This window comes from Leptopilina boulardi, unplaced genomic scaffold (assembly GCF_019393585.1).
Source record: "Leptopilina boulardi isolate dan_hultmark-lab unplaced genomic scaffold, ZJU_Lbou_2.1 LbouV2_122, whole genome shotgun sequence".
NCBI classification, from domain to species: Eukaryota; Metazoa; Arthropoda; class Insecta; order Hymenoptera; family Figitidae; genus Leptopilina; species Leptopilina boulardi.
Genome location: NW_026137666.1, coordinates 1,964,881 through 1,980,388, shown reverse-complemented (window position 1 = coordinate 1,980,388; position 15,508 = coordinate 1,964,881). Strand labels below are relative to the sequence as shown.

Sequence of the window (15,508 nt, the reverse complement as noted above, 5' to 3'; positions counted from 1 at the left end):
ATACCAAAGGGATCAACTTCTGCAATAGCATCATTAAGAATATCAGCACCAATTGTCTTTCCCATCATACTGAAAATTGTACTTATTTGGTCTGTTTTAATAGCTCCTTTTTTGTCAGGATCGAAGGCATTGAATCCCATTTTTAACTCTGAAAAAATAAAAATAATTTGTAAATATTGCATTTAATTATTCAAATAAGTGTAACATAAACCTGTAAAATTCTATTATAATGAAGGTTAATGAAAACTAGGAAAGTTTCGAGCCTACTGAAGCGAGAATAGTAAAAATATTAAGAAATAACAAATTTGTTAAATATGCTCTGTACATTCATGCTGCTTATTAGTGATAAAATTATATTGCAAAAATAACGCAAGATGAATCACGAATCATCTATTTTCCCGAATACTGTTTTCCATTCAATTTCGTCATATTGTATTTCCTGATTATCATCTTTATATCCTATTATACTGGCACACAAAAAAAAATTGATGCTCTGAGCTTTTGACCAGACTATGACTACTTTATGTTTTCGGGGTCGCTGAAACCGAATCTGAAGTCCGTTTAACCCTATCACCCTAGGGTTTTGAGAAAACTTCAAAAAACATCAAAACTTGACCCCAAATTTTTGAAATCAAGAAAAAATTTCATCTCCAAGTCTTATCATGACTACTTTATGTTTTTGGGGTCGCTGAATGCGAATATGATGTCTATTTAACCATATCTCGTCAGGGTCTTGAAATAATCCAAAAAAAACCCCAAAAATTGGCCCCAACATTTTCGAAATGAAATAAAATTTATATCTCAAAGTCTTACCATGATTACTTTATGTTTTCGGGGTCGCTGAAACCGAATCTGAAGTCTGTTTAACCCCATCACCCTAGGGTTTTGAAATAACCCCCAAAAAATCTCAAAATTGGGGTTTTTTGGGGGTTATTTCAAAACCCTAGGGTGATGGGGTTAAACGGACTTCAGATTCGGTTTCAGCGACCCCAAAAACATAAAGAAGTCATGATAAGACTTGAAGATATAAATTTTTCTTGATTTCAAAAAATTTGGGTCAAATTTTGTAGTTTTTTCAAAACCGTAGGGTTATGGGGTTAAACAGACTTCAGATTCGGTTTCAGCGACCCCGAAAACATAAAGTAATCATGGTAAGACTTTGAGATATAAATTTAATTTCATTTCGAAAATTTTGGGGCCAATTTTTGGGGTTTTGTTGGATTATTTCAAAACCCTGACGAGATAGGGTTAAATAGACATTATATTCGCATTCAGCGACCCCAAAAACATAAAGTAGTCATGATAAGACTTGGAGATGAAATTTTTTCTTGATTTCAAAAATTTGGGGTCAAATTTTGGTGTTTTTTGAAGGTTTCTCAAAACCCTAGGGTGATAGGGTTAAACGGACTTCTGATTCGGTTTCAGCGACCCCGAAAACATAAAGTAGTCATAGTCTGGTCAAAAGCTCAGAGCATCAATTTTTTTTTGTGTGCCAGTGTTATTGCACAGACAATATGACCTTCAAATTTTGTACTCAAATAAAGATTATATGCTACGATCATCGAATTGTCAGCAATACATTTAATTGACCCATCTCAGGATCCATGCAGGATGAATTCCTTTTGTTTACCGCAAGGCCCATGAACTTTAAATTCGCTTTACAATGTTAAAAAGTTCTGGATTCTTTATTTCATCTGGGATTTAAGCACATATCATTTTATTTAAAGTCTCTGCATCTCAAATATGTGTACGTAAAAATATAATTAAACTCACATGTGGCAATCCACGTTTTTTTCTTCTCTATGAAAGACGATAATAACGTAATAATGAGTTAATTAATTTTTTTACTACGAAAATTTAACATAAAAATTATTATTATTTAATTTTTTATTATTAAAAAAAATTTTTTCTTTAAAATTTTCTTCGTAAAAAATATTTGTGGCCCAAAAAAAATTTCACGATGTGAAAACAAAATTCTTTTCAAATTTTCTTTGTAAAAAAATTATTTGTATCCCAAAAATTTAACAAAAAAAATCATTTTCTCATCGTGATATTTTTTTGGGGCCACAAGTAATTTTTTTACAAAGAAAATTTGAAGAAATAATTATTTTTTTATTGTGATATTTTTTTTGGGATACGAATAATTTTTTTGGTAAATTTTCGTAGTAATTAAAATTAATTAACTCATTATTACGTTATATTGTTTACTTTTTTTTAAAGAAAGAATTTGACAAATAAATAATTTTCTCATCTGTTCCCCGCCTTGATTTAATGTTTTTTTTGCAATTATTTATTCGTGTTATATGAATGTAATAAAAATTAATAAGCAGTGTGACAATTTTGCTACGTAAAATTTGTTTTATTTCTAAAAAACAATTAATATTTCTCACTTAATTAATATTTTCTTTTCTCACGTCTCATGCGTCTAACCTCAAAATTGTTGGTCAACTGTCTGACTTTGGTTATGTATTTCAATCGAAGGCAAAAGAAACTTCTTACGGCCCTGCAAGTTTATGCTTTTTTGTCAAGGTGATCTTTCCGGATTATTCGGACACACAACCGAGCTGTCCTAATAACCAGCGTTCCAGTGTATATATTAAATTAATTATTATTTGAATCTAATTATTTGTTTGAAAGTAAAAAATAAAATATCTAATTAATTCAAATTTTTCAAATGTCCCCGCGCTGCGCAGTTGGCTCTGCTCTGGGGTGCTATTCTCGAAATGAGTTCCGTGCACGAATCGAAGACTTTCGAATAACTTTGTCGAAAACTGTATTATCGAACTGTTCACTAGGCGTTCATAGACGAAACGATTCGAGTGAAATACAACGAGTGGTCTTAACCACTCGAAGCAACAGTTTCGTGTTCGAATTTTGGTACTGCTCATGCGCAGTAGTATTATTTAATAATATTATGTTATGTACACATATTAAAAGGGATTCAAAGTTTCGAATTGTAGTCAATTATAGAGTTTCATTCATAATAATAATAATAATAATAATAATAATAATAATAATAATAATAATAATAATAATAATAATAATAATAATAATAATAATAATAATGCAGTCAATAAATATTTCTTATATCATAAGTAATTTCATTGGTTCAAAAAAATTACACTGGAAAGTCACTAGAAATAAACAACGGCAACACTGTACAACCTATTCGTCTACGAACGATCGTCGAACGAAGTTTCGAATGGTGCTCGAGAATACGGTTGTTGCTTCGTACACGAAACTTACCCATCGAATTTGCTCGCATACGAACAATATTCGAATGATTTCGAGAATAGGACCCCTGGACTTTAGAAATAAAGGTGGGAAGACCGTCGCATAGGGAAAGACTAGAAAGATTAACAAGTCAAGGATCGGGAAAGAAAATGGATGAGTGGATGAAAACATATGGTGGTGAGAAATCAGAAGAGTCAAAGGAGGATGGGATTGAAAATGTGAGAAGGGGACAACAGGACAAAGAGCAGACAGGTTCAAGTGAGATGATGAGCATTATAATGAAAATAGCGGCAGACACCAACAAAAAATTGAATGTGATGAGGAAAGAGATGGGTAAGAATAATAGAAAAGTAGAGGAGAGAAGAAAAAAGTCGGATAAAAAGATGGAAGCATTGCATAAAGAGATATGAAACGTCAAGGCGATGTGGGAAAAATATGAGGATGAGTGGAAATAGGAGAAAGAAAATGTTTGAGATAAACTAGATAGTTTAGAGAAAGGGTGCTGAAAAAGAAAAAGTGGGAAGAGAGAATGAAAAGCAGTGTAGTGAGAAGGGGAAAGAATTGCAAGTGGATAAATGGGGAAAAGTAGTTGGTAAATGAGGAAACAGAAGAAGTAGTTCAGGAAGGAACGACAAAGGGGTTTGGAGAGATGAGATAAAGAGGAAACCGAAGGAACAGTGAAAGGAGTTTTAATTGCCTTTTGGAATGTTGCGGGACAAAAGAATAAAGATGATGGATTTTGGAAAGCATTCGAAAAGTGGGATGTGGTGTTTTTGACTGAAACTTGGATAGAAAGGAGGGATTGGGAAATGATCAAGAGAAAATTACCTAAAGGATATAAATAAAGGTGGCAGGAAGCAAAGAGACAACATGATAAGGGAAGGAGTGCAGGAGGAATAGTGTCAGCGGTGAGAAATCAAATAAAGGAGGAAAGAAAGAAGGTAAAAAAGGAAACAGAGGGAAACATGGTAACAACGATAAAGATAGGGTGGGAAAGTTTAGACAATAGGTATATACAGAAGGAGAGGAGAAGAAGAAGGATGGAATACGCTGGAAGATTGGATGGATATAGGAAGAGACAGGAAAGTGCTAACAGGAAGAGACCTGAATGCGTGGACGAGAAAGTTAGGAGGAGGAGTATGGAATGAGGACACGGAAAATTTTAAAAGGAAGTCAAAGCACAAAGAAGTAGACAGAGAAGGAAAAAGATTAGTGGAGTTGGTAGAAGACTGGGGATGAACCATAAGTAATGGAAATGTAAAAGGAGATGAAGAAGGAGAGTTCACTTTTGTTGGAAGAGGAGACACTGTTATAGATTACGTGTTGGCGAATGATAATGTGAGGGATAGGATAAAAAGAATGAAAATATGGAGAGAATTAGGTTCAGAACACTGGCCCGTGATAGTGCAATTCGAGAGTGGCAAAATAAGAACAAGGAGGGAAAACAGTGAAATAGGAAATAGAGAGGAGAAAATTAGAATAGGGAAGTGGAGTGTTAGAAGATTGGAAGAGTTTGAAAGGAAATTACAAGAAGAATGGAGGGGTAGTGGGGAAGAAGAAAGTATTGATAGAAAGTTAGAAAAAATTAGAGAAAACATTGAAAAGGTGAAAAAAGAAATAGGAAATGGAGAAATAAAGAAGTTAGGAAGGAAGAGATGGTGGGATGAGGAGTGTGAAAATAGTAGGAAAGGAATGAAAAAATATATTAAACTGTGGAAAAGAGGAAAAGTGAGCAAGAAAGACTATAACAGACACCATAAAGAACACGAAAAACTTATAAGACAGAAGAAGGAAGCAGAAGAAAAAAGATTCATAAAGGAAGTAGAGAACGCGGTAAGAGAAGGCAGAGAGTGAGAGGTTATTAATAGAGAAAGGAACAGGAGACAAGGGATTAATAAGAGAATAAAGATAGAGGAATGGACGGAGTACTTTAGAGAAATGTCGGGTGGAGTTAAGAATAGAGTAAGAGGGAAAGGCAGAAGAAAAACGATGGAGGAAAACAGGTATGAGATAAAGAGAGAGGAGTTAGTAGCAGCAATTGGAAGACTGAAGAGGAATAAGGCAGCGGGACAAGATGGAATGGAAAGCGAATGCTTAAAATATGGAGGAGATGTGGTAGAGCAAGAACTGTGGGAAGTAATTGAAAGAATCTGGAAAGGAGAGGGACTACCGGAAGACTGGATGGATTGTGCCGCTAGTGAAGAATAATGATTGTTGCCAATCCTTGGCCGATCTTTGGCAGCCATATATTGTCCCGAAGCTTGTCTGACAATCATTGGTAAGAGCGTTATCATTCCATGCTAAAACAAATGGTGGTCTAATGGTGGTTGCCAATAGTTGTGCCAAGAGAAAACGATTGGGCGCCAAGAATGACCCATTATTGAACCATTCGTAAGTATTGGCAACTTCCTATTGGAAGGTCTCAAAAAACACACATTTTATGTCCTATTAGTTTTCATGTTTTTTTTTTATTTTTCTAGAAAAATAATCACTTTTGGTAAAAAATGCATAGTACACAGAAAAAACCTGATCTCCATTTTAATAAAAAATTTATACTCAATTTGATACGCATCAAAAATTAAAAACTGCTTGTCTCATTTCGAATTCTAATGCTAAAAGTATATAAATGAGATAGCCCAAGTAGCACGTAATATTACTGTAATATTAAAATGTCCGCCTCATGGTAATATTACTGTAATATTACACGTTTATTTGCAATACATACAAATTTCAAAGTTTTTTATGATAAAACACAAACAGAGTAAAAGATAAAAGTTTAAAAATATTATCCAATAACAAGTAATTATATAAAAACCCAAAAATATAATAGATTTCTAATAAAAATAACAAACTAAACTTATTACATTGTTTAATTTAAAAGATAATTGCTTGTAATAGTGCAGTAAAATTTTTAGTAAGAGAAACATATTTTTTTAGTACTGCTAACCTAAACAATGGCGCGAAATTTGAAAACTGGTAAAATTAATTATTAGGTATTTAAATAAATAATGATTAATAGTTTTTACTTAAAAAATATTTAATATTCGCACTGACGTTAAGAATCTATTTAATATTATTCAAATATTAGAACAAATTATTTAAAGTGTAAATCAGTTTAAAAAGGATACCAACCTAAAAATCTGAAATTTAGGCACTCTCAAATTGAGTAACTTGAAGTTTGTTATTTAGTCAATTTTATACGGATCTCAAAATAAGTTGCAACAAAAATGAGTCCAGGTTTTTTCTGTGAGGACATAAAATGTGTGTTTTTTTGAGACATATAACATTTGTCTAACACGGTGGGTTTGGACTAACTTTAACCCAAAAGTACTGGCCCATATCGGCTCTCTTTAGATATTAATCCACATCATTTTCTGAGTAATTTGAACTTAAAATGAGAAAAATCGGTAGAGAGATTTACGCATAAAGTCGATTTTTGTGTTTTTTTAACTTTTTATAGTACTTTTTTTACTTTGAAACAGTTGAAGATAAATCAATTCGATTTCCGATCATGAGTCAATTCTTTATAAAGTTGTCACGTATTAAATTTAAAAGTGACAGAAATAATACTCAATGTTTGTTAATATCATTGTTTCATTTTATTACTGCTCGCTCAAAAATATCAAAAGCTAGAAATCATGAAGAAAATCCGTACTGTGTTTGCCTTTTTTGTTTTGGAAAAACATCAACAATAATTCTAATTAAAGGTGCAACAAATGATTTTTCATGAATAAATCATTTGTTGCATCTTTAATTAGAATTATTGTTGATGTGTTTCCAAAACAAAAAAGGCAAACACAGTACGGATTTTCTTCATGATTTCTAGCTTTTGATATTTTTGAGCGAGCAGTAATAAAATTATGGGTAATTTTCCGCGTAGCGTATAATTTAGTTATTGCTTTTATTCAAAATATAGTTTTACAAATTAACATATAATATAAATCCCACTAAATAACAAACACTTTTTAATGAATAGAGCTTCGCTGATTACGAAAATCACAGTGACAATAACCAAAAAATTTAATTTTTAAAGGTGGAAAACAATAAAAAAGTCCCAAAATTTATGTTTTTTTTCGTTTATTGGGTAAAATATGCAAAATTAAAAAAAATGCATAAGATAATAAAAATGTATTTTAATAAGATCTATAACTTTTGTTTGAAAGATTTTTTTTTAATTTTGCATATTTTACCCAATAAACGAAAAAAACCATAAATTTTGGGACTTTTTTATGGGTTTCACCTTAAAAAATCAAATTTTTTGGTTATTGTCACTGTGATTTTTGTAATCAGCGCATCAAAATACATAAAAGTACGTAGTATAAAAAAAACCGAAAATATTTTAAAAAAACAAAATTCAAAATTTTTTGAAAAATTCCGAAAATATTGTTAAAATTTTTTGCCCATTATCGGTCTAGGCTTGAAAGTTTCGTAATAAGAAGTAGTTTTTTAGAGGATATGGAATCTCAATAAAGAAATAATGATTATTAGGTTAAAGAAAATAGATATATTAGCATAAATTGAATGAATAATTAAGAGACAATAATAATAAGGCTTCTGCCGCGTATGGTTTACAAAGACTATAGAGTAGAACTCGACTATAGTAAAGTCGGTATAAGTCACGTGATTTAGATTGTCCCCACCACTAGATATCAAGAGAACACGCGGGTGATTCAAACATGAAATGTTTCCACACTTCCCCTCAAACGCGTGTAACAATAATTCGAAATTCACAAAACACTTAACCCCATTCGTTTCACATGTTCGAGATGTTTAGGACCTCCAAGTCCCTTGGTTAGGATGTCTGCCATCATCTCGCCAGTCGGGATGTATCCAATTTCAATTATTCCTTTCTTTAAGACTTCGCGTACGAAATGATGACGAATGCTGATGTGCTTTGTCCGGTTATGGAATACAGCATTCTGCGCGAGTTTTTGGGCTCCTTGATTATCGTTCCAAATTGGAGTGGGATTTTTTATGTTGACTCCAATTTCTCTTAAGAATCTCCTTAAATGAATTGCTTCCTTTGCTCCCTCGGTTAACGTCATATACTCGGCTTGCGTGCTAGAGAGAGCGACGGTGCGTTGCTTCCTTGACTCCCAACTGATTGCAGCTCCAGCGAACGTAAACACGTAGCCTGTATAAGAGCGACGATCGTCAATACAGGATCCCCAGTCGGCATCGACAAATCCTTGCAGTTCGGCCCCTGTTTTTCTGAAGACTATTCCGTATTCCAAAGTCCCCTTTATGTATCGCAAAATTCGTTTAGCGGCGATCCAATGTTCTTTTGAATAACATGTATTATATTGACTTAGAGAGTTGACCGCAAACGTAATATCGGGCCGAGTTCCAATGGCGAGGTACATAAGCGACCCAATTAACTCACGATAAGGCAATTTGTCGTCTTCTACGTCTCGGGATTCTGGTTTCATCAGTTTTGTGCCTGCGTTGAGTGGCGATGAGACTGCCTTGCAATTTTCCATTCCGAATCGACGTAGAATGTCTTCGGCGTACCGGGTCTGAGAAAGTCGAATCTCATCTTTGTTTCTGGTAAATTCAATTCCTAAACACTGTTGAATTTCCCCGAGATTTCTGACTTTGAATTCAAGTTGAAGTTGTTGAGTAATTTCGTCAATCCATTTTCGATTTTTAGACATCAAGATGATATCATCCACATAAGTTCCTATTATCAAAATTTCAGAACCGCGTTTTGCTACGTAAACGCATGGATCTGCGTTCAGAGGTTTCAATCCCAACTTGCGAAGTTCTTTGTCGAATTTTTCATGCCACTGTCGTCCTGCTTGTCGCAATCCATACAATCCTTTCTTCAGTAGACAGACTTGGTTCCCTTTTCTAAGATTTTCCAGCAAATTAACGGCCTTTGTATGCAGTTTCTCGTCATATTGACTCTTTTCCAGTTGCATCTTCTTGATGATTCGAAGTAAAATATCCTCATAAGTGTCGGGTAATTTCTTGAAAATCTCTTCCTCGATTATCCCGTTCAAGTACGCGGTGGTGATGTCTAATTGATAGATAATCAGATCGTTTTCAATAGCAAAAGCTGTTAATATCCTAAATGAGCTAAGGCGAGCTACCGGAGCGAACGTTTCGTGAAAGTCAATTCCAGGCTACTGTGAAAATCCTCTCGCAACGAGCCGTGCTTTTCGTCGTTCCAAATTTCCGTCCGGTCCGAATTTGTTCCTGAGTACTATTCGAGAGCTGATGATATTTTTATCTTGTGGATTATCAACAAGCTCCCAAGTGTCGTTATTGATTACAGATCGAAATTCGTCGTCGATAGCAAGTTACCATTCTTCTGCATCGTTTCCTGAAATTGCTTCTTTAAGATCAATTTCTGCTGATCCGGCGAATTCTTCTTCGCGAGGTGGTTGATATATTTTTCTCGGTCTTCCTCTTTCTCCAGTTCGAAGAATCCTCGGTCTTCCACGACCTCGATTTTGTTGACCTTGAGGTTGTTGGACTTCTCCTTCGGGTAGAATTTCTTCTTCGATTTCTTCCCCTTCAGGTGGAATTTCTTCTTCGATTTCCTCAAGTTCATCCTCAGATGATGAAATGGAGAGTATGTCGTCTTGTTCGATAACAACATTGTTGATAGGATATTCGATTTCTCTCGCTTTTGAATTTTCTGTTTGTTTTTGTCCTTGAAATTTTCTTTGGATGTTTTCCGAAATAAAATCATCGTGGTTGTTTAATTTTTCGAACTCGTCCAAAAATTTAACATCGCGAGCTGTGATTATTTTTCGTTTCTCTGGAATCCAGAATCTATAGGCTTTCGATGTTTCCGAGTAACCTACAAATGTACATTCGATAGATCGGGGTTCAAACTTCCCTTTCGTGGGATCCTTGTTCAATACATATGCTGTACTTCCAAAAACTTTGAAGTACGAGATGTCAGGTTTTGATCCAAATAAGATTTCGTACGGGGTACTTCCGTTAACACTTTTTGATGGGCTCCTGTTCCTGATGTAGTTTGCCGTGGCGACAGCTTCTCCCCAAAATGTCGAGGGCAAGTTTGATTCCAGCAGCATACATCTGGCCATCTCAACTAAAGTACGGTTTCGCCTTTCGGCAATCCCATTTTGTTCAGGTGTTTGTGGAACGGTTAATCTTCGTTTTATTCCGCACTGATCCAAGAAATCGATGAATTTGTTATTGCAGTACTCTGTTCCGTTATCAGACTGCACACATTTGATAGATGCGTCAAATTGATTTTCGATGAAAGATTTGTACTGTTTAAAGACTTCCAGCACATCCGATTTTTCTCTGATGAATCGTACTTCGCACCATCTTGTGCAATCGTCGATGAAAATAACGAAATACTTCGATTTTCCTAATGACTCCGTCCTCATCGGTCCACATACGTCGGTGTGAATAATTTCGAGTGGTTTAGTCGATCGATCAGATTTCTTGGGAAAAGGAAGATTTGCAAATTTACCTTTTAAACAAACTTTGCAATTCAACAAATTTGCATCTCCCTCTTTCCATCCTTTTGTTTGTAAGTCATCGGTCATCATTTTCTTCAAATCTCGTTCGTTTAAGTGACCCATGCGTTTGTGCCACGTTTCCAAATTTGATTTTTCGTGATTTATTATCGCTGATGCCGATTGCTCCACATTTTCGCGGACGTAATATAGGTTTCCAATCCTTTCTGCGCACCACTTGGTTTCACCTTTGATGTTTTGCACAAAAGCACCTTCACTTGTAAATAACACGTTATGTCCGCTATCAGTTATTTTACTCACTGACAACAAATTAGAACGCAAATCCGGAACGTGCAATGTGTTTTCCAATTTTAACACCTTTTGATCTTGATTACTCAAAATATTCACTTGTACAGTTCCCTTTGCATGAATCTCTGTCGAATCGCGGTTAGCGAGATTCAATGATTGACCTTCTAAAAGCGACATCTTTTTGAATTTCCGCTCATCTTTACACATGTGCGAAGTGCACCCACTGTCTAAGCACCACTTGTTTTCACTTTGAAGTACACTCACTTTTAACGCGTGTTGATGTGCTTGTTCTTCAGAACTGATAAGATGACAAATTTCTTCAACGTGTCCTGCTTTTTCGGCATCATCCTTTCGTTTTCCCGGACAGTCTGAAATTTTATGTCCGATTTTTCTACATTTGTGACACCTATACTTAAAAGGCATTTGATTTGTGTCCGAAGATTGATGTTTCTCTTCGTGATTCTCGCGACTTGAATTTCCAGGTTTCCACTTATTTTTGTGTTTAAATTTCCCGTTATTTGCCCACATAGCATTTTCAATACCGTCGCGCACTTTACTACTACGGGCATCCGATTCCTCGATAATTTTAACTTTTAACGCTTCCGGTGTAGGAAGTTCGTCGCGAGATTCGATGGCGATCCGAAAATTTTCGTATGACGTAGGTAAACTATACAAAAGGAGAATTGCCAAAAGATCTTGGTTGATTTCAATCTCCATTTCTTGCAGCTTGTCGACTGCATCGAAAAACCTAGCTACATGATCGCGGACATCGTCACCGTCCAACATTCTGTGCAATATTAATTGCTTGAGAAGCGTGGCTTTTCTTGCTGGTCCTTTGGACTGGTAAATGGTTTCCAGCTTAAGCCAAATTTCTCGCGACGTGTCACATCCCTTTATTTGTTTAATTTCTGAGGGACTGATCGATAAAACTAAATCGGATTGTGCCTTGAGAACGGCTTCATCCCACTCGGCCTTTTCTTCGTTCGTCGCGGTAGGTCGTGCTTTCGTACCGTTCGCATATTTCCAAGTCTCATTTCGAATCATCAAAAACTTCATTTGCACTTTCCAAGTATCGTAATTTTCTTTATTTAGTGCTTCTACACGAACCGAGTGCGTTGCAGCCATTGTTAAAAATTTTCACAAGACCGAAACGACGCGTCCTCTCGAGAACCGCACACACGTTTATTTCACCTTTCACAAATCGATTGAATTTTTAATTTAACGAGTCTGGGCCCATAACCTATAGAGGATATGGAATCTCAATAAAGAAACAATGATTATTAGGTTAAAGAAAATAGATATATTAGCATAAATTGAATGAATAATTAAGAGACAATAATAATAAGGCTTCTGCCGCGTATGGTTTACAAAGACTATAGAGTAGAACTCGACTATAGTAAAGTCGGTATAAGTCACGTGATTTAGATTGTCCCCACCACTAGATATCAAGAGAACACGCGGGTGATTCAAACATGAAATGTTTCCACAAGTTTTTTTGAAAAAATTTTGAAAAAAATCGATCAGTACGTCAAATGAGAAAAATGAATTTTTATCATTAAAACTCAAAAATTTGATAGTAGGGGAGACCGGGGCTGTTTGGCGCACTTGAGTTTATTCCAAAGTGTTAAGTTACATTAATTTTTCTCTTTATTCTGTTTAAAGTACTTGATGAACTGTATGTTTGTACAAAATTTCATTAATATTCATTAATTATTGTGGAGTATAGATTAAAATAACTGATTTTGGCACTCCAAAGTAATTTTTTAACCTCTTCATTTTTTTGTGATATCTTTTTAAAAAATTAATTTTAGAAAAGCTCAAATATTAAGTTTTGAGCTCTATACATATGTTATTAAGAAACAAAAAAAATTTGTTGATTTATATTAACTGTTTTTATAAAAAAATAATAAATATTTCAAAAGTACATTCGGGGTTAGGTGGCGCGGTTATCTGAAAATTTCGTTAAATATTAATAAAATGAAGTTGATTATATGAAATTTACACATTAATAAGCACCAATAACAATCCTACTCAAAAAATTTAACCGAATAATGGTTTTTAAATATTCACAGCTTTATTATAAAAAAAAAGAATATTTTTTGGTAATTTTACGATTTCATTTAAATGAAATTTTCTAATTTTTATATTTATAATAATTTTATTGTAAAATTACATTACAAGACTTATTTTGTTAAGTCTTATATTATTCAAACTTTAAATCATATAATTTAATTAATTTCACCGCTTTGCACAACTTTAAATAAAGTGGTATAAGAATATAAGTATTAAATATATTTCAACTTTCTTTTTATTAATTAAAGCTGATATGTTACAACAAGTTTTCTATACATTAACTTTTAAAAAAAATCAAAAATGAGTGAGTTACACAACAAAGAGTAAAAAGTGCGCCAAGTAACCCCGGTCTCCCCTAATATCGTTTAAAAAAATTCGTTTTTTTTGTTAAAAATTACATTTAAAAACACACATTTTGAAAAAAAGACTTTTAAAATTGATGCATTTTTAAGGAAGTTATGAGCATTCAAAAATTAAAAGTCATTCTCCAATTTTCAAAATTCCATAACTCGAAAACGGTTTGCTAAAAAAATTTGAAAAAATTCATGGAAGCTAGCCTTAATTAGTACTAAAGGAAAAAAAGCAGATAGACTTACACTTTGTCGTGGAATACATCTTATACATGTTCATTGTTCCAATTCCCTGTACAAGATCACGCGAATGTGCATGTACACGATCTTATACAAGAAAATGTACATGATTTTGTACAAGATTTTTCAACTGGGAATAGTATATATTCCTTTCTTTTATGCATAACAAGTTTGAAGTAAATAAAATAAACTGTTTAATTAAAAAAACTATTTGAAAAAAATAATGAAGATATGTTACTAACTCCGTAAATGTATTGGTTCGCTCAAATATTTCAATTATTTGAAAAATTCAAATACTCAAAAACACTTCTAATTCCGCATCTTACTTTCGAGCGCAAAGCGCGAGTGCCATGATGAGAATGTTATCCTTAAAGTCGAAAAACTTTAAGAAAATTAATCCTATATAATAATAATAATATAATTATTATATTAATATATTATAATATAATATTAAATGTAAAGTCAGCATAATATTCGGAGCGCGTAACGCGACAAAGTGCTCTTTGCGCGCCCCGAGGCGCGCTCAAATATGCGAGCGAGGAGGAGAATGTGTCCGCTACCCCAAAGCGGGCAGATTTTTTAAACAATATATAAGCGATTTTCAGTCTGTTTCATATTCACGGCATTTATACTGGCTAAATAATTAATTTAACTACACTTTATTTAACAGAAAATATTGATAATTAGTGAATTTATTATAAAATATGTGAAGGCTTTCCCATGAAGATTCTGTGATTTCCCATGTAAAATTGGAACTTTAACACTAGAACTACCGACGGTACAAATTGTCCGGTCACGCATGTTTGTTCTAGTATATCTTCCGTTAATGACTAGATAGAGGGCTGAAATTTTCTGACTTTTTTTAACATAAAAAAGACGTTTTTTATCACTCAAACCTATTTTTTAGGGAAAAATTAAAATCCTGGAGTATTTCCAACTTCGGATTCATAATCTACGAGAAAAAACCTATGAAAATCATGTATCATTTTATTTTTCAAACTTATAAATGTTAATAAAAAAAACATAAATGAATCATGGGACAAAATGTGCTGGTGGTAGTTCTAGGTATACAGGATCTTCGGTAGTTCTAATGTTAAAGGTGTAAAAGTAAAATATCAATTATGAAATCAGTTTCTACCATAATAAATCTACTTGGGAGAGTTAATCCATCAATTTTTACAAAATTCGTCCGCCATATTGGAGCCGCCATTTTGAATTTTGAAAATCTAACTTCAAATTCGTCATCAGCGACCCAAAAAACCCCTAGATAAAAATCCTTCGGATTCGTGTTCAGCGCGTCAAAATACATAGGAAATGACTAGTCTAGTCTGCCGCGCACGACACTTTTTTTGTGGGGCTGTGTTATTAACAAACATTGAATTTTAATTTTGACCCTTCTAAAATGAATAGTCGCCAACTTCAGAAAGAATTTATGCATGATTAGAAATCGAATTGATTAGTATTCAACTGTTTCAAAGTTAAAAAAACTACCTACTATAAAAAGTTAAAAATACATAAAAATCGATTATATTCGAAAATCCTTCTACCGACTTTTTTCATCTTAAGTTCAAATCACTCAGAAAATAATGTGGAATTAATATCTGAAGAGAGCCGAGATGGGCCAGTACATTTGGATTAAAGTTAGTCCAAGCCCACTGTGCTAAAACATTCTTCGAAATTTTGCATTTTATGCTGTTTTTTATGGTTTTCACCATGATAATCAAATTTACACCAATTTTCACTATCATTTTCGTAATCAGCGCACCAAAATACATTAGTATACCAAGTTTTATTAAATGTCGGTGGGGGGAAGTTTTCAAAACTATATAATCGGAATCATATATTCTGTTAATAAAGTGTTAA

General features: G+C 33.7%; 1 protein-coding gene across 4 annotated transcripts in view; it reads right to left on the bottom strand.

The window, feature by feature from the left end:
• Nucleotides 1-15,508, bottom strand: part of LOC127286914 (troponin C, isoallergen Bla g 6.0201-like) — a 62,320-nt gene that overhangs the window by 23,985 nt on the left and 22,827 nt on the right. For all 4 annotated transcript variants that reach the window (XM_051313581.1, XM_051313571.1, XM_051313562.1 and 1 more), the window contains one exon: nucleotides 5-148. In XM_051313581.1, coding sequence (XP_051169538.1) covers nucleotides 5-140 — 136 coding nt within the window. In that variant the 5' untranslated portion in view covers nucleotides 141-148. The remainder of the gene's footprint in view (nucleotides 1-4; nucleotides 149-15,508) is intronic.